Source organism: Xenopus tropicalis, chromosome 6 (genome assembly GCF_000004195.4).
Source record: "Xenopus tropicalis strain Nigerian chromosome 6, UCB_Xtro_10.0, whole genome shotgun sequence".
Lineage (NCBI taxonomy): Eukaryota > Metazoa > Chordata > Amphibia > Anura > Pipidae > Xenopus > Xenopus tropicalis.
In genome coordinates this window covers 96,392,424-96,419,615 of record NC_030682.2, presented here as the reverse complement: position 1 = coordinate 96,419,615, position 27,192 = coordinate 96,392,424, and the positions used below count along the sequence as shown (strand labels likewise).

The 27,192-nt window shown below is 40.1% G+C and overlaps 2 protein-coding genes across 6 annotated transcripts in view; both read left to right on the top strand.

Annotated features, from left to right (window-relative positions):
* The window catches only part of carmil1 (capping protein regulator and myosin 1 linker 1), a 163,127-nt gene extending 151,952 nt beyond the window's left edge, over window positions 1-11,175 (top strand). For 4 of the 5 annotated variants that reach the window (XM_031903487.1, XM_018094821.2, XM_031903489.1 and 1 more), the window contains 2 exons: window positions 2,323-2,463; window positions 8,818-11,175. In XM_031903487.1, coding sequence (XP_031759347.1) covers window positions 2,323-2,463; window positions 8,818-8,984 — 308 coding nt within the window. In that variant the 3' untranslated portion in view covers window positions 8,985-11,175. The remainder of the gene's footprint in view (window positions 1-2,322; window positions 2,464-8,817) is intronic. The other variant, XM_031903488.1, reaches the window with a different exon arrangement.
* A 14,141-nt stretch (window positions 11,176-25,316) lies between these two features.
* Window positions 25,317-27,192, top strand: part of scgn (secretagogin, EF-hand calcium binding protein) — a 34,057-nt gene continuing 32,181 nt past the window's right edge. Inside the window, exons 1-2 of the mRNA NM_001079314.1 lie at window positions 25,317-25,428; window positions 26,080-26,147. Of these exons, the coding sequence (NP_001072782.1) occupies window positions 25,359-25,428; window positions 26,080-26,147 (138 nt within the window). The 5' untranslated portion in view covers window positions 25,317-25,358. The remainder of the gene's footprint in view (window positions 25,429-26,079; window positions 26,148-27,192) is intronic.

Here is a 27,192-nt window from a genome sequence, read left to right as displayed (position 1 = left end):
TTGGTTGGGATCAAGTACAAGGGACTGTTTTATTATTACAGAGAAAAAGGTAATCATTTGTAAATATTTTATTTATTTGATTAAAATAAAGTCTATGGGACTTAATTCTAAGCCTTCAGGATTACGGGTTTCCAGAAAATGGGTCCCATAACTGTGTGTATATCTGGTATAAATAAATCTAAAGCAACTGGACTTTTTAAGTAATCGTTGAAGACGTTTCACTACTCATCCGAGCAGCTTCTTCAGTTCAACTGACTGGTATGGGAAGTTCTCAGCATATATACTCTTCCACTAATCCAATCACAATGATGCACTGAAACTCTTCAGAGAGGGGACACCTGAAACTCACAGAGGTGTGAATGCTTTGTTACTTTGTTACTTTGAAAAGATTACCAAAGTATTATGCAACTCATCGAAACAGGTGTTACTTGTTAGAGTTGCATGAATGGATATGTGAAGAGTTCTGGAACTGCCGAGGTACAGATGTTAGAACAGCTTTGTATGTAGCAGACAGATGGTGTTAAAGGCCCCCGCCTTTGTTTTGGGATGGATTCTCAAGTTTTTGTCTGTGTGTTGCTAGGTATAAAATACACAGGGATGTGGTGTTTGTTGAAAATTCTCCTGAGTTTCTCCGAAACTCCTGCTACATATGGGATGACTATATTGCGCCTACTCTGTCTCAGGATGGTTATTCCTTTTGGTGTTCCTGTTGAGCTTAGTTTCTGTTGTTTTGACAAAGGCCCAGTCTGGGTAGCCACAAGCTTTCAGTGCTCCTCTGAGATGTTTTTTATTTTTTGTCCCTGGACTCTGTTGTATCGGTTGTCACACTTTCCGCCCTGTGGTGTAGAGTTCTAATGACTCCCAGTTTGTGTTCCAGCGGATGGTGGGAATCGAACAACAGATATTGATCCATATGAGTGGGTTTCCTGTATACTCCTGTTTTGGAATTACCCCCCTCTTGGATGGATATCAAGCAGTCCAAAAAAAAGCAAGTTTGTTCTCATGGACATCCTCCCTCGTGAACTTGATGTTATTGTCCACTGAGTTAATGTGTTCTAAAAAGGCCGCCACTTCATTGGATCTGATTTTAACCAAAGTGTCATCTACATACCTGAACCAGTGACTTGGTGTACTGTAGTTCCATTGAATGTAAGTAAGTGGTCTTTTTTTGGACAAAGAAGACCGCTGGTTTGAAAGAGGTGTAAAAGAGGCTTTTCATGTCAAAGTGGAGAAACCATCCCTAAACAGAGGCAGGGGCCTTTGACACCATCTGTCTGCTACATACAATGCTGTTCTGGCAGTTTCAGAACTCTTCACATATCCATTCATGCAACTCTAAAAAGTAACACCTGTTTCGATGAGTTGTATGATACTTTGGTAATCCTTTCAAAGTAACTCCAAAGCATTCACACCTCTGTGAGTTTCAGGTGTCACATCTCTGAAAAGTTACAGTGTACCATTGTGACTGGATTAGTGGAAGAGTTCATATACTGAGGACTTCCCATACCAGTCAGTTGAACTGAAGAAGCTGCTCGGATGAGTAGTGAAACGTCTTCAATGATTACTTAACAAGTCCAGTTGTTTTAGATTTATTTATACTAGATATTAATATTGTGAAACTCTTTGCAAATACATTGTCTGTTTCAACAATGTGTGGAATTCTTTATAACAATAACAGCTTGTAGTAAAATGACAGTAGCTGCTTTGGTACATGGCAGAGAGAGAGAGAGAGAGAGAGAGAGAGAGAGAGGATTGTGCCTGTACACAAAGATCTTCATAGTCAATTTGAGGCACACATAGAACCTCTATAGTAACCAGTTTATGGAGAAATGTAATAAAAACTGTTAAAGGAATGATAACAATATTATATTTATGGGAACAAAGTTTCTTTGACACTAATTTAATATGAGATTTGAGAATCTGCAAAAGTATTTAGCAATTTATCTGCCAGAAGAAACATTTTATGCATATTATAGGTTGGGGAATATGTGAAAATGTTGTACTGGGAAAGTTGTTATTTTGGGACAAAGATTGTAAAATTCATAGTGTAATAACTCTCAATTGAACAATATGAAATGCACATTTTTACATCACACATGTTTGCACATTCATAATCTTTTACAATTTTTATTATAACCCCCATTATATCAGAACATTAAAAATTGTGGAGCTTTGCCCACTGAATACAGATGGAGTCCAAAGAGCCAAAGGATAGCAAATTAAATTTGAAGAGGGTATCCATTTTGTTACAACAGTAACAAGGATTTTATGATTTAGGGCAGTGTGATATATTTTGTTCTCATTTGCTTTGAATCTCTATAGATGATGTACCAGAATCCCCATCTGGGCTGTGCTCCCCAAAATCAGCCCTTATCCCTCCAATGCTGAAGAGAGTTCCGTCAGACAAGGAGAGAGATGGGCAGATGAGCACTTCTGCTGCTGCGAAACCGTTGCTAGAGGAAGGTGAGCTAGAATTTGCAGTATAATATGAGAATACGTAAACAAGATTCAAATATCAGATTACCAGTTTCTTGCATAGAACAAATATACTTCACTAATTTGTGGTTGTCTGGTTCTCTACTGAACTGCAGTCTGCATCATTTTCCAAAAGCCAATAACTGTGTAATACAGACAAGAAAAATAATAAAACAAAAGTATGTCTGGGTGTGGTCGTAAAAAAGGCAAAGGGGGGACAAGAAACACATGGGACTTGAGAATTGATAAGATGTCTTTAATTTTATTTTAGTTAGCTTAGTAGTGAGCAGCTGTTAGAATATAACTTGGAGAGCAAACTATTCTCTTTGGTTGGTTTATAATGTAAACACAGGGAGGTTACAGTTAAGCAGCATAAATATGTAGTGTCCAGCATTTGGGAAGAGTTTGAACTAGCATGATCATTGCTTAAAGGGTGAGGTAGCAATGATATTCATCATTCCAAATATTAACTTATGTGCAGTTTATAATGGAACTTGAAGCACTGGTGACATTGCAGTATTGTTTAGGTGCATGCTACTTCTATAGATGTTTATACTGTGAGTAGAAACAGCTGAACTCCACTAGTGAGTATGCTTTCCATAATCTCTTGGCACTGTGCTTGGGTTGTTGCCTGTTCTTTGAATGTGGGCCAGATTTGACTCCTCTTACCTCATTTTATTGCATTCTGGTCTAAACATGTAGTATAGTGATAATATGGTTCACTATATGGGAAACATTGGACAGCATTTCTCTAAATGTCCATGCACCCTGCAGTAGAATTTAATCAGATGAAGAATACAAGTCTTTTGAATTCATACTAGGCTGGAATTTCTGTTAATCTCCTAGCCCAGTGCTGTCCAACTGGCGGCCCGCGACCCCCCTCTGTGTGGCCCCCCACCTGTCTGGCTGCTTTGATGGCTTACTCTTGTGTAAGCTTTGAATGGTATCAGTACTGTGATTAACTGCCCCCCCCCCCCCCCCCCCTGCATGGTTCTCACCTCAGATTCAGGCTGTAATCAGGCTGTATTGTTTAAATATGTAATCCCCTGTGTTGTTCACACCTTTTAATCTCTGCATTGTTCACCCCCTGCAGTGTTCACACCTCAGGCTCAGGCTGTAATCACCCCCATTGTTCCCCTGTTCACACCTCAGGAGGAGTAGAAACCCACAAATAATCCCTGCACACTACAAAAAGAACATATACTGAGGTGGTACTGCAATTAAAAAGTTTTTTAATATGTAGTTATTGTGCAGACTGTAGGAGCAGTGCCAGCATTGTGTCACTGTATGCTGCCTGTGTGTGCCATACACACAGGCAGCATAGGGCAAGCAGAGTATGGCACACACAGGCAGGGTAGGGAAGGCAGAGTATGGCACACACAGGAAGAGTACGGCAGGCAGAGTATGGCACACACAGCCCAAGTTTGGCACAAACCAGCCAAGAATGGCACACACAGTGAAAGTATGGCACACGCAGGCAGGGTAGGGAAGGCAGAGTATGGCACACACAGGCAGAGTAGGGCAGGCAGAGTATGGCACACACAGGCCAAGTTTGGCACAAACCAGCCAAGAATGGCACACACAGTGAAAGTATGGCACACGCAGGCAGGATAGGGAAGGCAGAGTATGGCACACACAGGCAGGGTAGGGTAGGCAGAGTATGGCACACACAGGTAGGGTTGGAGAGGCAGAGTATGGCACACACAGGCAGGGTAGGGAAGGCAGAGTATGGCACGCACATGCAGAGTAGGGCAGGCAGAGTATGGCACACACAGGCCAAGTTTGGCACAAACCAGCCAAGACTGGCACACACAGTGAAAGTATGGCACACGCAGGCAGGGTAGGGAAGGCAGAGTATGGCACACACAGGCAGGGTAGGGAAGGCAGAGTATGGCACACACAGGTAGGGTAGGGAAGGCAGAGTATGGCACACACAGGCAGGGTAGGGAAGGCAGAGTATGGCACACACAGGCAGGGTAGGGCAGGCAGAGTATGGCACACACAGGCCAAGTATGGCACAAACCAGCCAAGAATGGCACACACAGTGAAAGTATGGTGCGCAGGCAGGGTAGGGCAGGCAGAGTATGGCACACACAGGCAGGGTAGGGTTTTTGCTGTACTACAACCATTAATATGGGTATGGTCATGTGATAACATGGGTGTGGTTTCAAGTGGGTGCGGTTTCAAAAAGGGGAGTGGTCAAAACTGGCTTCCATTATCGGCCCTCCACCACGTAGGTCGGAAAAATTCCGGCCCTCGGTACAACAGAAGTTGGACAGCACTGTCCTAGCCTATGAGGAACAGACACATCCACCTTTTCCTTCATTGGCAGTTTAACTGTGTGACAAGAGAGCCTCTTTATAATACAACATGCTTATATGAAATGAAAGCATTTAACTTAGTATTTGTCTGAACTTCCCATAAAGAATATGAATAGCTGTTATTTATAGTATTTAATGTAAGTAAAGTTCAGTGTCATACCTGTTGCTTTAAATGATAGGAACATTGGGGAAGTTGTGCTCACCACTACATTTCAGACCATTGGGCAGGGGTGCAATGAGGCTGTGACCACAAAATTCATACAGACAGAGATAAGAGATCCTCTGCATTCACCCATAATCAATATATATAGGACATTCTCCTCTGCATTAAGCTGCTAAAAATGCCCTCCTCTTTAAGCAAAAAAGGGATTGTTTGTCTATATATTGCAATATACTTCAAGCTGGCCAACTACGTCAAACCATCCAATTTATTAAAGGACATGTAAAGCCTACATTTGCCTACAATGTATATCAGTTGGGCATGGCATCATTTGTACTGCATATATCCCCTCCGCTTGCCAGCACCATCACATTTTCCTAAAGCAAATAGCAGCTTTCACCCGGTGGCCATTTTTCCTCTCATACATAATCAGATACATTTAAATCTGCAAACAGCATACACACACACACAGACCCTTATTCAGCATACATTTCATCAAGAATACAGGCTCACACAGGCACAACTGTCTTTGATAAAAGTTCTGCTTTGTTTGAGCTGAGCTCAGGAGAGTTGGTTGGGAGAAAAAAATTGAAGCAGACAGCTAGAGCTGAGTTTCTATGGGAACCAGCAATGCAGTCTCTTCATTGGCTGCTAGACTGGGGGGCGTGATTAGTAATCTGAGTTTAGAACAAATGAGCATGCACACAAGCCAGAAGTCAAAGCGAGTGGGTTACAGGAGGAGAAGGAAATCTAAGTGATTAAGGAGATGTTGCAGCCTTACAATTAACCTCTGGACAACCAGTGTGGCAGTCATTGAAAGATTTCAAAGAGGCTGTTCACTGATCAAATTTTTGTATGCAGGGTTTACATGTCCTTTAAGAATTTTACTGCTTCGTTATACATTTTACAAAGGGGCTGAGTTTTAACATTGGGGACCAACATCACAGGTTAGCAATTAGATATAAAGGGTCACCTACAAGTTAGAAAACAAAATAAAGATCTGATTGGTTGCTAGTGGCAACATCACCGGCGATGTTTGTCTCCAATGTTGATAAATACACTGGAGGGCTGGTGGAGGGCTGTTTGGGCCTCTGTAAACTATAAATGCCAGGGCATTTTGATTCCCAGTTCAGACATGGGCAATCATCTGGCCTTTTAATTGTCCCAGTAAGAGTGCTAATTCTCCCTTAGCACTAAGTTGAAGACTCAGCACACTTCTGTTCACCATAATTTCCATTTGTACTGAAGCCCATAAAAAGCATCATAATCTCCATTCCAACCACTACTTGCCAGGCTTGAAGAGAAAGCAAAATACGTGAAGTGGGACAATGTTATTGGGGAACCAGGATTTGAAGACTATTGGAACAAAACTGTTGATCAGCTAATGAGTTCAACTTGCACTTAACTGTGAATGTGTAGAGCACAAGCTCTTGTGTATCAGCTCAATGTGAGGGGATAGGTTCAGTTGCTTCAAACCATGAGGGCAGCAGCTTTGGCTGTAGCTAATCATTAAGTCTTGTATTCATGAAATCCCCATATTTAGCTTAAAAACACTGAATCATAAGCATCTTTTTTTTTTATTATCTTAATGCAATGTTGATATTTGCACAGTGACATGAATTATTTTTGCAATTGCTCTCATTTAGTTCCTTTGATTGAATATTTGCTGTTTCCACCTCTCCAAGCAGTAGGTGTCGCACTAAGCACAGCAGTGATTACTTGTATCAGAGTATTGCTTATTTATATAGCAGTCCTCTCATACTGAACCCCTGTACAGAAACATCTGCTGTAATACTGAGTTAGTAACTGTGATTTTACAGAATGCTAACTTGTTCCTTGTATATTTTGGTGATTCTTTAATCATTACTATGGCAACAAACAAGCCCATGATTCCAGCAATGGTATGTTCTTATTCTGATCATAATGCGAGCAGCTTTCCACATCTGTCAGTTCTATACTCCCCTCATCTTTCTGCTGTTCAGCTCATTAAGCTGAACTGCAGACATCTCCTACGTGCCAGCCAAATATATCATGTTTCTCAGGATAGGATTTCCCATCATTTAATGTGGCTTTGCTAGGAGTTCAGGAAAGATCATTGGGCATAAATAAGGTATTGGAAATGTAATGAGGTTTGCAAAGTCTAAAACCTTTATTGCATTACCCCATTAATATCCCATAACAACCAATCAGATATTAGCTTTGCAGGCTTTTCGTTTTGGGTTATTAGACCTTGTGCATTATTACATTTATTATTGTTATATTACCCCAAAGTGAAAGAGTTAAAGGGGCAGTTCACCTTCAAATTAACTTTTAGTGTGCTATAGGCATTTATATTCTGAAACAATTTGCAATTGGTCTTTATTTTTTATTTTTTTATGGTTTTATATTTATTTAGCTTTTTGTTCAGCAGCTCTCCAGTTTGGTATTTCAGTACCTATCTGGTTGCTAGGGTCTTATATACCCTAGCAACCAAGCAGTGGAAGAGTTAAAGGAGCAGTTCACCTTTAAATTAATTTAGGGTCTTATATACCCTAGCAACCAAGCAGTCAGATGAATGAGAAGTATGAAAAAGAATAGGAAGAGGGCCTGCATAAAAGATAGGGAATAAAAAGCAACAATAAAATTGTAGCCTCACAGAGCAATAGTTTTCAGCTGTTGGGCTCAGTAAACACCATTAGAGAGCTGGAAAGAGGCAAAAGAGTAAGGCAAATAATATTATAAAAATAAATAATGAAAATCAATTGCAAAGTTGCAATACCTGCCACACTGGTTGTCCAGAGGTTAATAGTAAGGCTGCAGCATCTCCTTAATCACTTAGATTTCCTTCTCCTCCTGTAACCCACTCGGCCCCCTCCCCCAGGAATTTGCTATGATTTCTGTCTTGTGTATATTCTCAGTTGTTCTAAGTTATATAGCATTTATTTAGTATTGATATATCACATTAAAATCAAATTAAAAACTTGGCTGGCCAGCCTACCTTATCCACAACCACATATAGTTACATCCATTTAAAACCATAAATGCACTGTATTAGATTGTTTAAAAACACAAAAAACCTTATTTCAAAAACCTTAAATAGCAAGAAAAAGGAGAAAAAGAAGAAGAAAAAAAAAAAAGTCACTAAAACTGGATATTCCTCTTAAGGAGAGAGGTATTGTGTTCTCTATGCAGGTTCCACTTCAATTATCCTGGTGGGGGTTGGTGAGAGGGAAAAGTTCTTAATTTGCAGAGTTAATTCCCTTTATATAGTCAAGCAAGATTTTTATAAAGACCAATGTCTCTTATAAGTGTCCGTGCTGCTGTATATAACAAAGAATTATTACCACAGTCTTTAGTGGCCAATATAGTTGCACAAGTTAGTGAATTAATTGATGTTACTTATATTTTTGTTTTCCACCACCACAGGGTAATTTTACTTCCAGCCTACAGCAACGACTACTATGGGGCATCCCCCAGTCGTTATATCCGTGTAACATAAATTTTATAAAGGATGAAAAAACAGAACAATCTCACCCAGTTTTAGCACGTTCTTTGCAGCACTCGCTTAAACTTCACCGCTTGCTTTCACTCGCATTAATGACCGTCTCCACCTGTTCACTTTCTCCCACCAGTAATGATGTTACTCGCTCCCACCTGCGACACTTCACCTCCTCTCTCCTTCATCCAAGATAGCACACCTTGTTAGTATCGTGTGTGTTCCAGTGGAACACAATAGCGTTTTCTCCTTCTCAAGCAATAGATAACTATAATGTGGTTAAATAAATTAGAATTGTGCTACGCGTTTCACTCAGTTATGAGCTTCCTCAGGCTTTTTCCAATTAATTTACAAAGTTTAACCACTGTTTATTTTGTCTTCTAAAGCAGCGCGCCCACCTTCCTCATCAGAAGTATCGCCAAAAAAGGGTCAGAGCCAAACTCCAACAGAGGGTCCAGAGCAGAAACCCAAGGCCTTAAGCAAAGAAGGTCAGCAGCGAAGCAAATCCTGCGATTCGGGAGAGGAAGTTGATAAAGAGTTTGTTTTTATATAATCATTCCAATATATAGAAAGAGATAATATCAGTTTAGATATATGTTTATTTTAAAGTTCAGCGTTTCTTAGCGTCATTTATGTGCGTTCTCAAAAACTTGTTTCTCATTGTTAAACCAGAATTTTTATTTTGTTCCTGTACTTGAATATGTTCAAAGTGATTGTTCTATATCAGACCTGTCAAACGTCCAGCCATTTAACTCTTTAAACTACAAGCCCCTGCATTCTCATTTACCCAACAGCTGCCTGGGAATTCTTGGTGTTTTAGTTCAGAACTGATGGAGGGCTAAAGGTCTGGCATTTCTCTGTTTCACTCAACAAAACCATGTCCCACCTAACCCTGAAAGTTGCACAGCGGTCCTTCAATAGCTCCAGCAGTGCAGAGTCTCTTTCAGTAGGCAAAGATGTCAAACCCCAGAACTTTATATAAATATATATGTAATGAGTCCATGAAGTTGTAGCAGCAGTGCATTGTAACGTTCCCTACCGGGTAACTAGGATGCAGTTAATATATAGAGAGTGCTAAAAGTTAAACAAGGCAAGAAAAGGACCAACCATCTATGTTGGGAAACACATGTTTTGTTACTTCCTGATTCCCTCAAGCAGATTTCTCTGCCAAAGTCTGAATAATGCTACTTTGGATAAATAAAGTCCCAATGCCGATCCCAATTGAATCAAAGAGTAGACTGTACAGATGCAGCACTCTTACATGAGGGGCTATTAAAGACTTCTAGGGTTGACTGCAGCATGGACAAAATTGTTGTACCCATAGAGTGCTCTTTATTAGTGTATGTGGCACCTGATTAGAACTGCTGCACTGTTGATATGTATTGGATACAAATTAAATGTTTTCACTAAATTATTTGGACAAAGGAGACCTAAGCTCTGGCAACATAGATATTATTATATATTATATATTAGTTGATAATATTCCCTGAGGGGGGAATGAGGAGAACTTAGATCTTGGTTTTAAATCAGACCCACAAGTGAGGAGCTGGAGTCTTCTTAAGCAATGAGAACTTTGTGTGTTATGCAGATTAAGGTGACTGGCTGCCTCTTTAATACTTTGAAATAGTAGCATTGTGCCGAGCTGCCCTGTGTGCAGTGTGCCCTTTACTGAATGCCTTTCATATGGATCTTATTTTCAAGGTGGGTCTAGAGATCTTAAGTATACCTATTATTTTACCTAAAATGACTCTAAACAGCCCCCAAAATGAAAAACCTCTCTCCTTACATTGAATTGATTCTAAGATAGAAGCGTATCTAGGGTAAAGTGTCCTTCTCCTTTAAATGGGAAGGTGATCTCCTGTACATGCTTTCTTCCTCCTGATCCAATGGAAATCAATCAGGCATGCGCAGTAGGCAGCTCTTTTACTTCCTATTCACACTGGAAGGAAGGCTTAGTATACTAAAGGGGGTGGAGCTTCACAGTGACAGGTTTCAGGAGCATCTTTAGCTTCTATCTTAGAAAGGACATCAGACTCAATGTAGGGAGAAAGGTGTGTCATTTTAGGGGCTGGTTAGAGTTGTTTAAGGGATCTTAATATAAAAAGGTTGCTAATCCTTTAATACATTGTAAAATCACCTACAGGCATTATTGTGACTGCAACTGAGGTAGCAAATAATATGTCCATGTCGACTTACATGTGACCGATACTACACTCATCCAAAAGTATCAGTATATGATTTTTTATGTATGCAATTGCACATTGTAATTATATTAACAGAGCACACTAATGGAAATTTGATTTGTATAAATGGTAAATATATATATAAAATCCTTTTCTCTATATATATTAGATGCTCGGATATAATTTCACATCCTCTGGTAGGAAGTCTCCTTTCTTTAGTTGTACATATGGATAATCCAGTTCCTGCACTTATCTCCAAGCACAAAGGTGACAGAATATTAATCAGGACCTCTCTTTGAATTTGAGTAAATCATTACTGACAGAAGCGATGTTATTATTAGTTGTGTATATTATGTGGCTCTGTCCGGTGTTACGTCATTTTTATTTCGCTTTTATGACATCACTTTGAAAGATAAAGTTGTTAACTTATGTAAATAAAGAAAGAAAAAAATGGTTTTGAAAACACAATAAGAAAACACAATAGATATTCATTTATATTACGGGCTACGAGGGTTTTATTCATATGTATATTTGTATCAATAAAACAGTTTTACATCTTTATTGGAATTCTCGATTCTTTCATTAACGCGATTGTCACACATGAAACAATCCATCCCACTTATTCTCAGGCCATGTTACACTCTCTGTAGCTTCAGAAGCCGATATTGGAGACCTTCTGGGACATTTTATTTACATATTTACAGACAAATGCATTCTATAGATACTCTATTTCAATTCAGAAACAGCTGTCCCTGTGCATGATGGTGTATATCCACTCATCCAAAAAGCTCATTATCCGATGTACTCAATGAAGGGAATTCTAATGACTAACAGGATAAAACACACTTTATTCAGAGAACTGAGGGTTTGGGCAGTTGCTGAATTTAATAGAAATGCAGAATTTGTTTTAAGTAACTTTCTTACGTGAAGTAAAAAAAAATGTAATTTTGAAAAAGCACATTAAAGGAGAAGGAAAGGTAAAAACTAAGTAAACTTTATCTGAAAGGTCTATTCAAATACAGCCATAAGCACTCACAGAAACTCTGCATTGAGTCCTCTATAAAAAAAAAACAGGATTTCTTGTCTCCTTCCTTGTCTCTGTAATTCCTGTGCCAGAGTCTGAGCAGCTCCCTCCCCTCTCCTGCCCCCCCCCCCTCAAGAATGCTAAGAACTCACTCCCCCCCCCTTAGGAATGTGTGATCTGAGCCAGTCAGCAGGAAGCTTCCTCATAGTCTTACAAACTGGGCATGTACTGGGGCCTTAGTCTTGGTGCAGGAGTGAGGCATTATGGGAATTTTCTTTACACAGCTCAGTGTTTTTTTCCCTATAAGGCTTCTGATCATCTGAACAGGAGAAATGTCGGGAGACTTAAGGGCACTATTGAGACAACTGAAGGTATGCCTGCAGCTTGAGATTAACTCTTTATTAGCCTTTCCTTTAAGATTTTTACTGCCTCCCACCCAAAAAGGAAAAAAAAACATTTGATCTGTAGATAAAGAATGTTGGTTTGAAAGTGTCAGGAAATATTAACTGTCACATTCTGTTCTAACAGCAAAGAGAAGGGGACTCTGGTGATTCCAAAGGAGAAAATGGTTTAGTTGCAAAAATGTTTTTAATAGCATAGCACAGATCAAAATCATATACCAAACCTGCACATCGCAGAGCTCATTTACTATTCCCAGGGCAGAGCATAAATTGATAAAATAGGTGCAAAGCTCCATGTTTTCCCACACTTTTCACCTTGTCCCAAAATAGGAGTGCAAGAACCTGCGGGAGGCAAGTAGGCTTTCCCACTCTCTACCCACCCCCTAGTTGCTGCATCATATTATAGCGCACAGGCACAGGAAGCAATGGAGCCTTGTACCTACCCTATGGCTGGCAGTAAGGACAGGGCCTGTGTTTCATGCCAGATTTTTAATCTGGGAGCAAGCACTTCTTGAATAAGCCCTAAGGGGTACAGTTTTGTGCTGCTAATTGCTCTTGTACTTACCTCTGTGGCACCAATAAATGACTTCTAGCATCTTTTAACCTTCATGCATCTTAAAAGAGCTAAATATGGAACAATGGATTCATAGGTGCAAGACAAGAATTTGGTTTTTGGAATGTATATATGATTTATAATAAACATGACCAATGCTAGAAGAAATGGAAATGAACAGATGTACCAAAAGGTGTTCCATTTTCATCTGGAGGGGCTGAAAGCAGTTGAGAAGAACTGAGATGAAAGAAAGGAAGACCAAACAGTGTTATTTAAATAAAGGATGTTACATGAACATAAAGGAATCCAGTTGCTGCTGGAGTCTGTAATGTTTCTGTACCAGTGATATCAGTGGTTTCTCCATGTCCTGCTGTATTTTTGCCTATTAAGTTTACTGTTTTCTCTGGTATTACTGATGGTCTACTAAACTCTGCAAACCTTTTAATCAAGTGGACTTAATGTGCTATTTATTTGCTTGATGTATATAAGAGTATTTTTAATTAGCTTCATACCTTAAGTAACTATACTCTATATCAGGGATTCCCAACCTTTTTTATCTGTGAGACACATTCAAATGGAAAAAAGAGTTGGGGAGCAACACAAGCATGAAAACATGTTCATGAGGGTTCCAAAAAATGGCTGTGATTGGCTATTTGGTAGCCCCTATGTGGATTGGTGGCCTACATGAGGTTCTGTTTGGCAGTACATCTGGTTTTCATGAAACCAAACCTTGCCCCCAAGTTAGGAATACAAAAATGAGCACCTACTTTGAGGCCATTGGGAGCAACATCCAAGGTGTTGGGGAGCAACATGTTCCTTGTGAGCCACTGGTTGGGGATCACTGCTATATATGATTAATTTGGAACCCGCAGACCAGTGATCCCCAACCAGTGGCTCACAAGCAACATGTTGCTCACCTCTCCCTTTGATGTTGCACCCAATGGCTGTAGGAGCTTATTTTTAGATTTCTGACTTGGAGGCAAACAAAAAAATGTTGTTTAGCTAGTTAAATGCACATTGGAAACCCAAGAAATAAAGTTAGTGTAAAGTAAACACTACATTAAATGGTATAGAGAAAACCCCCCCTATTGATCAATGGGGGGTAGAACAACTAAATTCTGCATGGAGCCTATGATTAAGTGCTGGGTAAGGATGAAACGCGTTTGGCAACACATGTAAGGGGTTACTGTTGTTTTTTAATGGATTAAAATAAACTTGTACTTTTTTACTAACTCTTTACTAACCTATACAGGCAGGAGTGGAACCTGACATGCAAAGACCTACATGTAGCCAGGGCTGTGCTTTTTTTATTTTTGGAATATTAAACACTTACTTAAATTGACTTATCTAGGTTTGCATAAAGAACAATTAATACACAACCACATATGCACACACAAACAATACCGATACCTTCATAAACTCACACCATTTTCATCTATTTTGGCTGTAATACAGGCAAGTCCAGCAAGTGATAGGTTAGAACACAGGGTACATTGAACTCTCTTTTAAAGGATGGGCCTTCGCTATGGGGAAGGATTGTTATAGATGATATTGTTGAACTACACGTCCCCCCACTCCCCAGCTGTGTGCTTGCAATCCCCCCTTCTGCCTGCCTGAAAGTGGGGGGGGGCTAACAAGTGGCAGCCCCAGTGGGCCCCTGGCACTCCAGTCCGACAATGGTACCCAGTAATGGTGAGTGGAGCTCTGAGGGAGGGGGGAATTAGACAAAAGACTTCCATGTGGCAGATTCTCATCCAAGACAATGGGGGGAATTCACAAAAGTGGAGATAGCCCTTTGTTGGAGTAAAAGTGGTGGAAAAAACTGGTGGTAAACAGTTTCTCCAGATTCACAAACAGAATTCTGCCTAAATTCTGACTCAACCACCACTTTTCCGTTTTTGGTGAAAAAAAAAAAACAGTTTACAGACACTTTTGTGAATTTGTCGTTTAAACGACCAATTCTAAGCTCTTCTGTTTTGTTTTGTTTCACCCAGTCTCCGTTTCACCCAGTCTCCATCTAACACATCTGGTAGGGGTCCCATTGGGGGATCATTAACATATTAATGGGGATTAGCAGACTATTGTTAGGGGTCAAGTTTCTGTCTAACCCTAGAACAATAGATGCAAAAAGTCTCATTAACATTTTATAAACAAGTAAAACACTAATTAAAAAATAAGTTTAATTTATATCTTATATATAAAAAGTTTTTACCTCACATTTGCATGATTATGCTAGTTTTAGCTTAAACAATGAGACAATAAGAACATTTTGTGTGAATATATTGTAAACATTTTTATTTAAAGGAAAAGTAAAGCCTCCCAGGCAAGTGTTTAGTTTTAGCAGCAGTGCCCCCTCTTTAATCACTTCACTGATATTTGCCCCAAATTATCTGTGCCCCCATAGCTTGTCCAGAACTACAGAGCTGCTTGACAGCATTGGCCCCCACCTGTTCCCAGCAGCCATCTTGGGGATCAGCAAACAGCACATGCACACTGGCACCCAAACTGGGATATTGGGGTACAGGGTTGGACTGGCCCAACAGGTTACTGGATAAAAACCCAGTGGGCCCTAGTCCTGTTGGACCTCTATTCACCGGGTATGTTGGTGTGTGGGCCGGATTGCTGCTGCCCAGTAGTGAGTAGGGGCTAGAGAAGAAGGTGTTTAGACCCTTAAATCTTGTTGCAGAAGTGGCATTACACAGAAATATAGAAAACATTTGAAAGCCCAGCTTGTCCTGAAAAAAATGATGTATAGTTTCCCTGGCAAATTAAAATTACCCCTCAGGAAATGCCCCCAAAGTGAAATGACAAATTGCATATGAAATGCAAAATCCCAAGGCTCCTGTAGCTGTGGGACTGGGTTTGATGGCACCGACAGATTTACTTACAGCTAAAGGCAAATTCATAAAAAAAGGTTGTGAATTAGGTGGAAAATCCGACAAATCTATCTCCACTTTTATTTTGTCTCAATATCACCACTTTTGTGAAATCTCTCAATGTCCTGTGCCACAGGCCTAGTTGTGAGTTGACATAAATGAGTGAATAAAACAAACTTTCTGCTGCCACTCAGAAACCTACACTATGGGGCACATTTACTAACCCACGAATCCGAATCCGAATTGGGAAAATTCAGATTGGAAAACGAACATTTTGCGACTTTTTCATATTTTTTGCGATTTTTTCGGCGCCTTTACGACTTTTCGGAAATTGTCGCAACTTTTTCGTTACCAATACGATTTGCATGAAAAAACGCGAGTTTTTCGTAGCCATTACGATGCGCTCGTATCTTGTCGCGACTTTTTCGTATTGAGCGCTCGTAAGCGGCGGGCGAAACTTTCAGACTTAGCATGATTTTGGAAGCCTCCCATAGGACTCAATGGCACCCTGCAGCTCCAACCTGGCCCAAGAAAAGTCACCATACTGAAGCTTGAATGAATCCGAATCTTTCGTACTCGGCGCGAAGGCTACGAAAAAGTCGCGACTTTTCGCGCAAGTAGTAACGCTACGAAAAAATCGCCAGATTTTGCGCAACATTTGGAATGGCAATGAAAAAGTCGCAACAATTTTCCGAAAAATCGCCAAATACCGATCATTACGAAAAAAAACGCAATCGGACACATTCGGCCCGTTCGTGAGTAAGTAAATGTGCCCCTAAGGGTTTATTTATCATGCTGTGTAAAAAAGCCGTAATCAGATCCGCCAAATCACAGTCTGATTGCTAGATATTGCTATGTAATAATAACGTGTATCAAGCTGTTTATTGATTTTAAAGTAAGTAATATTATTATAATCTAAAAGAATGGGGTGCTGCTTTAAATTAGTGCCTTGAATATAGGGGTATAATGCCTTCTATATGTTAGCAGGGCATTACTAAAGGATGTATAGTAAGGAAGATAATGTGGGGGCTGCATGCAATGTTTAATATAAAGGCGTTAGTTACATCTGCTGGGACGTGTGCCACATGCCCTATTCTGGGGGCAATTGTGTGGCATCTCCAGTGTTAGATGAACGTTATTTATAAGACATTACAATAATATTAATATTTATATGAATATATTTACAGGTTTGAATGATCTGACTGATGTTATCTGCCTTTATATCACAACTCTTGTTTTTGGAGCGAGGGTTTTGTATCTTGGTCCTATTGACTTACTTTAACACTCAAAGGAAAATCCAAGAAAATACAGATAAAGTTAAATAATAAAGTAAAGTGGTATATAGAGACTTCCCCCTAGTGATCAAAGGAGGGTAAGACAACTGAAATTAAATTACAAACTCCAATACCACCAAAGAATTATAAAAAATACAAATTTATTTTAATCCATTTAAAAACAACAGTGACCCCCTAAATACATGGCTTAATGGAGTTTTTCCCAGCCTAATACAGAACAAATCTATAGTTTCCTGATTAAAATAGACAGCATTGACTTTTGGTAACATTATTCCTGTAATACCATTGTGTAGAACTGCTGTGACATTTAACAGGCCTTGTTTAATATCTGTACAATTGTATGACTTGCTGTGATGAATGTCGGCATTGTATTGGGAGAGAGTGAAATATCTCATTAAGCGAGAAGCAAGGACCTGATCTTGCGCTGTTTGAATCTAATCTGAAGGTGTGCGCTTTCAGTTGTCTAAGGTGCTGTGTAATAAAAGTGCTTGTTAATAAGTTAAAGTGGGAACACGCTATTTTTTTCTGGCCTTTTATTTTCTGTAAATGCCCCTATTTATAACAGGATTTAAAAGGCAAGAAATGTCATTCTTTGGTCTCAATTTTGAGCTCATGAACTAGAATTAGATATTTTTCATGTTGATTTCTTCAAGCATTTGATCTCTTCACTCCAGGGATGACACTAATGGCACCAATTTGCCACTTGCATTGGGTGTTATTGTTAATCTAAGCTAAGTTCTTGTCAGCTTTCCAACAGCTTTAGCATCTAGTAAATACACAGGTCTGTGTCCCTCTGGGCCAAACAATCCATAAGGAGGCTGCTAAAATAAAAACAACTCTACGCCAACCAGTTTCAAAGGCAATGATCTTCTAGCCAGATCTTCTTAGTTTCATTATTATTTTTTTCGGCAACATTTTTACTTTCATGATACAACCACTCACTTTTACTTTCCAAGTCTTTTTTCATTGGGCAAGTTTTAGGCCCCAGAATCTGTAAACTTAAGCAACAACTTTGCAAATTAAAATGCCTTACACAGGGACTTATTCCTGTTAAGTTATGGCTCACATAGTCCCCTTTTGGCCTCTAATAATTCCATACCATGTACCCTTGGTCACTGGTCTGTAGAGGATTCAGACACTGCTGATAAGGGTTTAGAACAAACAGCCAGGGAATAAGGAAGGGTAACAAGGGTAACTCACCTTGAGTATGCAGTGCAGTTTTGGGCTCCAGTCCTTAAGAAGGATATTAATGAGCTGGAGAGAGTGCAGAGACTGCAACTAAACTGGTAAAGGGGATGGAAGATTTAAGCTATGAGGTTAGACTGTCGAGGTTGGGGTTGTTATCTCTGGAAAAGAGACGCTTGCGAGGGGACATGATTACTCTGTACAAGTACATTAGAGGGGATTATAGGCAGATGGGGGGTGTTCTTTTATTTGAAGCAGCGTAGGTGGTTTTTCACGGTGAGGGCAGTGAGGTTGGGGAATGCCCTTCCTAGAGATGTGGTAATGGCAGATTCTGTTAATGCCTATAAGAGGGGCCTGGATGAGTTCTTGAACAAGCATAGTATCCAAGGCTATTGTGATACTACAATCTACAGTTAGTATTAATGTTGGTATATATGGTTTATGTATGTGAGTGTATAGATAGGTCAGTATAGGTTTGTGTGTGCTGGGTTCACTTGGAAAGGTTGAACTTGATGGACCCAACTTAACTATGTAACCATGAAAGTGCCAGCTGAAATAGTAACAGTGTTGGAAAGAGAAGATAATATTTTCTTTAGACAAATTAAATGGAAACATAAAAATAGGGGTATGCACAAAAAAGTGTGCAATTTTTAAAAAGAGAACAGAGCATCCAAGTGGCTGTTTCAGTGTTTTCCTCTCTATCAGTATAGGCATTTGTTGAATGAAATAGGACACATTAAATAGATTGAAGCAAAATAAAATATCTCAAAAAGATATTTTCAGAGTATTTTCGTACTTTCAGCATCAAAGCATCTAGAAATTCGCCAGGATCTCCCAGTTGGAAGCAGATGAAGTTGTATTGCAAAAAGTAATAGGAAATGAATTATCCCTGTCGTAAAGAAATTGCCAGCCTCCTGCAACAGGTACTGTACATGTTTTTTCCATGCTGAAATGTTTACGTTGCTCAAGTAGGGATCAGATTTGATTTTGGATTGGGATGGATTTAGTATTCAGCGAAATACTAAACTTGTTTTTTCTTTAGTGTCTATAAAGTTAAAGCCAGGCAACATGGCAGCACCAGGTACAACAAAAATACTAAAGCTGTTCTAACCCCCAAGGTGAGGCCCTTGATGGAACTATCTGCATGGCGTTTGTATGGTCACTATGTCTGTGTGGGTTTCCATAACAACCTTTTTGTTAAAAAGTAAAAAATATTTAACTGCCAATAAAAACTGTGTATTTTGTCATGGGGAAACCATTTATCACTGATCTCTGGAAAGCCATTGGTTTTATACTTTCTCAGAAAAGTATTTCCTTTGGGTGTGGCAGTTTCCAGGGTTGGACTGGGGGGGGGTACAGGGCCCACTGGGGCTGCCCCCCCTGGGGCCCAACATCCCCCAAGGAACCCCCGCCGTGGCCCCCACACCCCCCTGCAGGGCCCACCACCACCTATTTGACCCCCTCCCCCGAGTGGGTGTAAGTTAAACTTACCTTCAGCCTGTCGGGGGAGACCAGTGGCCCATGGGAGCGGCGGCAGGGATCGGGTGTGGCCTGGCGGAACCCACTGGGTTTTTTCCCATTGCCCCCCCGGTCCATTCCAACCCTGACAGTTTCTCACACTAGCCCTCCCCATATAGACAAGGTTGAATCTTTCCTCAGTCTGATAGTGTCTTCTCCAGGTGGTTAATTCTATGCAGGGTTGTCAAATTGTAAAAATGCCATTAGCATGACAAATTCACAAAAGGGATCTAGTTTTTATAGATTTGTCATAATGCTGCCAAATATTAAAAAGTGTTATATATATGGTAAAAAAAATGTCTTTATTGCACTGTGAACATTTTCTTTGTACAGGCTTAAGCCAAATTAACCTATCGACTTTTTTTTTTTAAAAAAACGACAGGAAATTGATCTGTGAATAAGTCAGAGCACAAACATTACGACATTTTCCTTTACTAACAATTTTGTGAATTTGTAGTTTGGCCTGGTTTCTGACCTGGCTGTTTGTTACGTCTTGTTCCCAAGCTGATTCTTGACACCAGTGGTGCCTGACTACAGACTGTGTGCAACTTGCTAGCTCTCCTGCCTTCCTGTTACGGTTCTTGTCCTGTATTCAGTGCAGACATCATGAGCTAACTTATATTGGCTGAACTTCACTTCACATCCACTCATATATCACGGTACAGTACAGCCCAGGTATATTTTATATGATCTTATCAATACACCAAGATCATAAAAAATTACATGTATTAATGAAAAAACGAGGCTAAAATCTGATACAGGCCCAATAAGTCCAAGTGAAACCTGCCAGAGCTCATTTCTGTAACCATGGATTTTCTCACTTACTATGAAGAAATCCAGAACTTTTTTAAAATAACCAATGGTTGTTTGCGTATGAAAATTAGGATAAGGAAGGGTTAAAGAGAACCATGTGTTCAGTGTGCACCGAAAATTTTTCAACTTTTGTGTTTATGTGACAAAAAGTCATGTGATTTTAAAGGAGACACGTCCTGTAAAAATTAAGAATGTACCAGAGAATTATACTCCTCTAGATATAGAAGGATTGTTTTTAAAAAAGTTTCGGACTGATTTATTGAGAAAGTCCACCAAAACCCCACTAGTCCCGCCCATCTGTTCCACTTCCTCCTGGCTGAATTCTCTGGTGCAGGGGAGCCGGCGGCTCTCAGTACAGGCACTGTAGGATAGGAACCAATCAGCAGCTAGGCTGACCTGATAGGGAACTGAAGCCTATTCTTGCTTGGGTGAGTGCAGGGCTGTGTGTGGCTCTCCCCCTCCTGCTTTGCTTCTGGCAGGGATCTATAGGGAGCTCCAATAAAGGGGCCATTTTTACAGATAGGATTAATGCTTAGCCCAAAGTGAAACCAGCACCGTATATTATTCATAATTGCCTACAAAATTAGGTTTTTTTTATTTATCCAATATGTACTAGCAATTCCCTATGTTTGATGGGAAAAAGAGATGGAAGGATAGAGCAAAGGGACTTTGGGAGGAGAGGAGGAATAATAGTTTAGAAAGTGGGCCTATGATCCAAGGTTTTCTGGTGGGCCCCTGGCATCTCAGTCCGACACTGACCCCTACTCACGTGTAAGAGTCCTAAAACCATTCAAATATGAGGGAGGCTGTAGGGCCAGAGAATTCCTATAAACTATTTAAACCTTTGGCATAAGGAGGATAATGCTACCCATTCAGTTGGCTTTAATAATTTACTTTTGTGGGCTGCAAGTAAGAGCAGATATAAATGAAAAATAGTGTTGTATTGGCTGCCTTCATCTTTTATCAGACCACATGCGCAAATGTGTTTATATTACTTCAATCTCTAAACTTTATACATTATTGTGAAAGCCTACCACCACATTCCCAAAGGGATTTATTACAGACAAATGGTGGATACATTTACAGTCCCAACACATTGGACTTTCCTTAATATACAATGTTTTGTTCCTCAACTCTGTGATGCAGTGCAGGACACGCCTTCTGGTTATATCCCTCTATCAGGCATGTGTCCCTATAAAGAAATGATGGCTTGGTATTTTCATTACATATAGACAGCAACAAGGGGTCCTCTGCACAATATACTAAAGACATTAAGACAATCTGTGCATTAAGCTACCAAGCATTGCCCTCCCCTTTAAGCAAAACAGGGATTGTTTGTTCATATATTGCAATATACTTCAAGCTGACCAACTACGTCAAAGTCATCTCTTCTGGCCAGTCCTACACTTACTTATGTGATTCATTAAGAATTCTACTGCTTCAATATGCATTAAACAAAAGGACAGAGTTTTACCTGCAACTTGCTTGCCCTTTTATTTGCCCACTGGGATCACCTGACTGTAGCTGGGAAAGGTGGGAGCTACAACAAGGAGCTGGCCACTGCTCCTGTATAAACTATAGCAAAAAAGGGGAAAGTTGTGCTCAACCACTAAATTTTAAACCATTAGGCGGGGGTGCAATGAGGTTGTGGCCACAAAATTCATATAGACAACAACAAGAGATCCTCTGCACTCACCCAGTACAATATACTTAAAGGAGAAGGAAAGGCTAGTAAAGAGTTAATCTCAAGCTGCAGGAATACCTTCAGTTCTCTCAATAGTGCCCTTAAGTCTCCCCGTATTTCACCTGTTCAGATGATCAGAAGCCAAAAAGGAAGAAAAAACGCTGAGCTGTGTAAAGACAACTCCCATAATGCCTCGCTCCTGCACCGACACCCAGACCAAGTGAACATGCTCAGTTAGTTAGACCATGAGTCAGCTTCCTGCTAATTGGCTCAGATCCACATTCCTAAGGGGGGGAGTGAGTTCTTAGCATTCTTAATGGAAGGGGGGAGCAGGAGAGAGGAGAGAGCAGAGAGCTGTGTGTCTGTGGCACAGGAATTACAGACACAACTAATCTTTTTTCAGAGAAGTCAGTGCAGCGTTTCTGTGCTTATGGCTGTATTTACATAGACCTTTTTGATAAAGCTTACTTAGTTTTTACCTTTCCTTCTCCTTTAAGACATTAAGACATTCTGTGCATTAAGCTACCAAGCAATACCCTCCCCTTTAAGCAAAACAGAGATTGTGTGTCCATATATTGCAATATTAATAATGAATCAGATAAAAGTGAGTGTAGGACTGGCCAGAACGGGGATGACTTTGATGCAGTTGGCCAGCTTGAAGTATATTGCAATATATGTCTATATGAATGGTCACAGCCTGATTGCGCAACTTTCCCTGTTTTTTCTATAGTTAAAGGAGAAGGAAAGATAAAAACTAAGTAAGCTTTATCAGAAAGGTCTATGTAAATACAGCCATAAACACTTACAGTAATGCTGCTCTGAGTCTTCTATCAAAAGAAAGACAGGATTTCTTGTCTCTTTTCTTGTAAACATGATGTTCCAGTGTCTGATTTCCTCTCTCAGAAACATCTTTAATTCCCTGGGCCAGAGTCTGTGCATTTCTCTCCTTTCTCCCCTCTCCTGCTCCCCCTCCCACTAGAATTCTAAGAACTCCCTCCCCCCTCCCTTAGGAATTTGTGATCTCAACTATAACAGCTGCAGACTGCAGGCAGAAAGCTACTTAAAATGGCAGCTGCTATCTTAAACAAATGGAGAAAGCTTCTAAAGCTGTTTACTCAGGTATGGTAATGGTTTCTGTAGAATAAATATAGTGTTCTAGGTGGCACTAATGTGGCAAATCTATGACTTTCCTTCTCCTTTAAATACAAGTCCCATGAAGCCCATGCTGTATGCGAAATCAGTACTCCTAAAAATAGTTTTAGCAATGCAAAAGATGGAATATGTATACAGAGGCAAAATATTTTTAAGGTACCCAAGGTAACAAGAGATTTTTGAGTAAAATTCACTTGACTGACTTTCATATCTGAGTTTTGGCTAAATCTAAAATAAGTGAATATACATTTCTAAATAATAAAGTGATGCTGAATTGTTCCTATAAATGAAAGTAATTCATTTATATGAGAGAAGTGTGTCAGCATAAGTGATAAATATTGTACATTGTGCTCTCCTTCTCATGCTAATCTCAAGCAAACCAAACCCTCGGCCCAGTGTTACCCCAGGAACTGACTCTCCAACCAACCAAACTGTGCAGGGAATGGGGCATCTCATACCGACAGCCATTCTGGGCTGGAGCAGCACAATGCTTTGGCAGACTAGAGTACATTTTTCAGATAGAATAGAACCCTGATTTGACTTTTTCCTGGAATTGACACCATTTTGTCACAGTCCCATTCAGTCAAGTTTGTTTTTTTCCTTCTGGATTTAATGTTTTCCTGGAAATTACACCATTTTAACATGGTTCCCTAGAAAACATGTCTTCTTAGACAGACAGAAAGGCTTGTGTGTGTATATGTGTGTATGTGTGTGTATATATGTGTATGTGTCATGGATGCACCGAATCCAGTCCTTTGCATTCGGCTGAACCCCCAAATCCTTTGTTAAAGGATTTGGCCGAATACCGAACCAAATCCTAATTAGCATATGCTAGTTAGGTTTTGGAAAGGTTTTACGTGACAAAAGGTCATGTGATTTTTAGGATTCGGTTTGGCCAGGACCATGGATTCCCCCAAATCTGAATCCTGCTGAAAAAGGCAGAATCTTGGCTGAATCCCAAACTGAATCCTGGATTCGGTGCATCCCTAGTATGTGTATAGTAGTGTTATGCAGATCAGAAAAAACTCACCCCGCACCCTACCCTAACCCATAAAACCTTAACCCGCACCCAAGCCTAACAAGCAATATGTTGCCATTGTAGGACCCACACCCAACCCATACTCGTGTCTTTCCACACTGTAGGCTACAATTGCACACACCTTAGGTTCCAAGACAGGGAAAGTTCAGGAGCAGAGGAAGAGTGTACTGACCAGTCTGACCCATACCCAACACAAACCTTCAATGGTCGCCCAAATTTCAACCCTAACTAGCCTGACTCTAGGGTCAACTCACACATCACTAACATATACATATATGTATGGGTGCTTATGAGATAGATTTACAGTTTAAGCCTGACCAACCTTAAGCCTGACTAACCTTAATATCTCTCCAGATATTAAGAGAAAGAGAGTTACTCTTACATCAATGACACCAGGGCAGCACACTCAGTGGGGAGAACAAATGGTGTTTGGTTATGGTTGTTAGACTATTAGAATCAGCTATACAAAAAGCTACTCAATGCTGGATACCTCTGTAGACTTAAGGTGGCCGTACACGTTAAGATCCACTAGCTTAGCGAGGTCGCCAAGCAAGCAGATCTTCTCCCGATATCCCCACCTATGGGCGGGCAATATCAGGTGAACTCAGGTTGATTCAGTCGTTTGGCCCTTTGGCCAAACAATCGAATTAGAACGCTGGTAATAGGAGCAGTCAGTTCGGGACCACATTAACAAGCTGATGTGGTCCCTGATCCAACTAAATTTTTAAACCTGCCTGATCGATATCTGGCCAATTTCAGGCCAGATGTCAGGCAGGCAGGCCTGATGTTTGTGCCCCTACACGGGCCAATAAGCTGCCATATTGGTCTAAGGGACCAGATATCAGCAGCTACAATCGGCCTGTGTATGACCACCTTAAGTCTGCAGAGGGTTACACTCTCACAGAATTTATCTCAGTAACACACAATCTCTCTCTCACACACACACTCTTATACACACACACACAGTCGTTTACACACTCTCTCTCCTCTCTCGCAATTATACACACACGGTATAACCCAGCCTAGCGCAAGCACAGCAACAAGTGTTTCCTAGGAAGGAGGGAGGGAGGGTTGGTGGTAAGGAGGGAGGGAGCCGATATTGAGGCGCATATATAACCAATGTAGCACAAGAGTCAGGCAAGGATTTAGCTGCAGTCAGACCGGAGCTGCCTCTCTGTCGCTCAGCTGCGCGCTATTCAGCACCATGGACAGCGCCTTCCTGAAACTGGACGCCGCGGAGTTCCTGGAGATCTGGCAGCGCTTTGATGCTGATGGTGAGTAAATCGGACTCTGACATTTGGTTCTAAGTCATAAAAGTCAGCCCTCTTCTGTTATTTATTGTATTTGAAACTCAAATATTAAGAATTCTCCTGCTTTCTGTACTTCTCATCCCAGAATTATGTCCGTGTGCCCTGTCTGCCTTTAGAGCTAGGGATAGTCGGGCGTTGGCCATATTCAGCTAATTTATCATATAACACTACCTGCGACATGGGATTAAACTACATCAAATATATACAACGTTTGTAAAACTTTTCCTGAAAGCAGATTAGTGGATAACATGGCACTTTTAACACTAAATTGTGCCAAAAATACAATTACAGAAACTTTGGAGAATAAAAAAACATCAGCAATACGGCTACTAAGAAAGAAAAGAGTATTTTTTTTACATAGAAACTATATGAGATAAGACAAATAGCTGTGTTAATAACATCTTAAACATAAAAGGACACACTGCCATTCATATGGGCAAAAATATTATCTATATGATATTATTTCTTTAATATGAGATGAGAAGAAATATAGCACATTTATTGGGTGGGGTCTGGTTTAGGCACTGTGCTGTAATTACTGTTATGAGTAATTTGTTACTGTGTGTTATTCTCTGGGCGCACAGAGGTATAATAAATATTTATCTTTGTGTTTAGACAATGGTTACATTGAGGGCAAAGAGCTGGATGAATTCTTTTGCCATCTGCTTAAGAAACTGGGCGCAGTAAGTAGCACCCCCTGTTCCCTGCACTTCCATTATAATTCCCTTATTCTTCTTGAGAATGTAAAGTACATGGACTTGATGCCTTCTAAATGGAAGCCTACCTGTTATTTCTTACTTCTATGAAATGTATTATTATTTGAAATAAGCATATGTCATGCCTATATGATTTTATGTATAATTCTCAACATTTTAAAATGTATTGAGCTTTTTATTCAGTACATCACATCAGCTCATAAGTATTCATTTTAAGGTTTCAGATATCTAGTGTTAAAATAAAACCTTTCACTTACTTGAAGTACTGTTATATTTATTAGCAGTGGCCCAACTGTATAGAAAGCATATTCAATTATTTGTTGCAGAAGCCTATAAGCAACTCTTATATTAGCTCATGACAAATGCTAAAGCAAGCACCCTACTTAGTAATTGAGGAAATGCAAAGGTCTGGCTCACAATATTATATTAGTGTGTTGTGATAACAAGGCAGACGCAAAGAACAGAGGCATAATAAATTGTGGCTAAATGCTGGAGAGACTTATTTAACTACAGAAATCAGATCAAGCAGTGTAATGACATTATTGCTGGATGTGTAGTATAGAAGCTGGATGATCTGCAGGAGGCTGTCAGTTCTCACAAGGAAGCTACCAAAGCCTGTGTTACAGTGTATCTACCAACATCGATTCATGCATGTTGCCACCTGTGGGGCAGTTTGTTGGGGCAAATAAAATAATCACTAAACTCATTTTCTTGCTGATCATGAAAGGCTCCTTCTGGCTGGCTGCTTACCAATAACTCCAGACCAAGCCTCAGTGCCCATCTTTCAATCCATATCCTATGTTCAAGGCAGAATCTAAAAGTACTCATAAATAATTTTAATAAACTTGGGGAGCTCCTCGATAACATAAGTAGTGCACATTCATCTGTCAGCATTTTAATTAGGCATATACAAAAGCAAAATCAAAGGAGGTCTGGTAACCACATAATCACTTATAAATATCACAAGAGTTACAATTGCACAAACATTACAAAAGAGTTATAAAAAACATTC